Here is a 1,469-nt window from a genome sequence, read left to right as displayed (position 1 = left end):
TATCAGTTCTTTGCGTTTGTGTATTTCCTTCGGGAGAACAAGGAAATGGGAAGAGAGGGAAGGGAGAAGGACAAGAGGCAGGAAGGTAGAGTCAAAGGGAGGTAAAAGGGAAAGGGGGAGGGTGTTCAGGTGAGCGAAGGCGGTGGGGTGGCACTCGGGTGGAGAGGAGGAGGAGGAGGAGAGGAGGAGGGGGGGGGGGGAAAGAAGGAGGAGAAAAAGGGTTTGGCACTCATCACAGCCACCACCACCCCCTACCACCCCCTTCCACCCGCCCAACCACCCCTTCCAACCCAATGGCACGGCAGTCATAATCTTGGGGGTGCCACGTCGTGGTGCCAGTCGTGAGCCGGACACAGAGTGGGACGGGATGCGTGAGTACTTACACAGGACTTACCGATCCAGACGCCGACCCGAACAGAAGAAGAGGAAGGTCAAGAAGGGGGAACTGATCCTCGTCTCGGAACCCTTCGTCAGCATCGTCAATAATGAGAATCGCCTCAAGTACTGTGACTACTGCATCACCTCGTCGAAGTACGGTGCTCTTGTTCCGCCCTTGGCCGATGGGCGTGCGTGTGGGTAGTGCGCTTGAGATAGGCTGTAGATTTTGCTTGGCTGTGAGTGCTGGCGTCTTGTGAGGAGGGAGGAGAGGAGGAGGAGGAGGAGGTGAAGGGAAAAGGAGGAGGAGGAGGTGAGGGAAAAGGAGGAGGAGAAGGAGGTGAAGGAGGAGGAAGTAAGAGTAAAGGGAGGAGGTGAAGGAGGGAGGAAAAGGAGGTGGGAGGCTAAAGGTGAAGGAGAGGAGAGAGGTGAGAGAAAAAGGAGGTGGGAGGAAAAGGAGGAGGAGGGAGGAGGTGAGAGAAAAAGGAGGAAAAGGTGGAGGAGGTGGAGGTGAGAGAGAAAATTAGGAAGAGGAGGAGGAGGAGGAGGTGAGAGAAAAGGGAGGAGAAGGAGGAGGAGAAGATGGAGGAGGAGGGGAGGGAGAGGGGGAGAAGGAGTAGGAAGAGGAAATGGAGGAAAAAGAGTAACAGGAGGAGGAGTTAGAGGAAGAGATAGATGAAAAGATATAGGGAGAAGATTAAGAACCAGAAGAAAAAGAAAAAAAGAAAACCTATCAAATAAAACACTAAATACTGCTGTTAACATGAAAATCTCCCATAAAATCTACACTCTCCCTCTCCCCTCCTCCTCCCCCTCCTCCTCCTCTTCTTCTTCTTCTCTTCCTTCAGACAAACCGAAATCCTAGCGTGTTTTGCATGAATGAAATTTACACGTATATTTCTCGCTTCAACTCTGGCACGTCGTCGTTTCTGTCACGACTTGGCATGGGGCGCATGACAGCTCGAATCATCTGGACTCTTCATGAATCGGCGAAGGACTAAGTGGCGTGTGGGAATAGAGAGTGGTTGATAGAGAAAGAAGTGGAGAAAGAAGGAAGAGGAGGGGGAGGAGGAAGGGGTGGGGGAGGGAGGAGG

The 1,469-nt window shown here is 52.8% G+C and overlaps 1 protein-coding gene across 1 annotated transcript in view; it reads left to right on the top strand.

The window, feature by feature from the left end:
- Positions 1-320: 320 nt before the first annotated feature.
- Positions 321-1,469, top strand: part of LOC113800250 (histone-lysine N-methyltransferase SMYD3) — a 71,895-nt gene continuing 70,746 nt past the window's right edge. Inside the window, exon 1 of the mRNA XM_070127764.1 lies at positions 321-531. Coding sequence (XP_069983865.1) covers positions 368-531 — 164 coding nt within the window. The 5' untranslated portion in view covers positions 321-367. The remainder of the gene's footprint in view (positions 532-1,469) is intronic.

The sequence above is a fragment of the Penaeus vannamei genome, chromosome 12, assembly GCF_042767895.1.
Source record: "Penaeus vannamei isolate JL-2024 chromosome 12, ASM4276789v1, whole genome shotgun sequence".
Lineage (NCBI taxonomy): Eukaryota > Metazoa > Arthropoda > Malacostraca > Decapoda > Penaeidae > Penaeus > Penaeus vannamei.
This window is presented reverse-complemented; position numbering and strand designations above follow the sequence as displayed.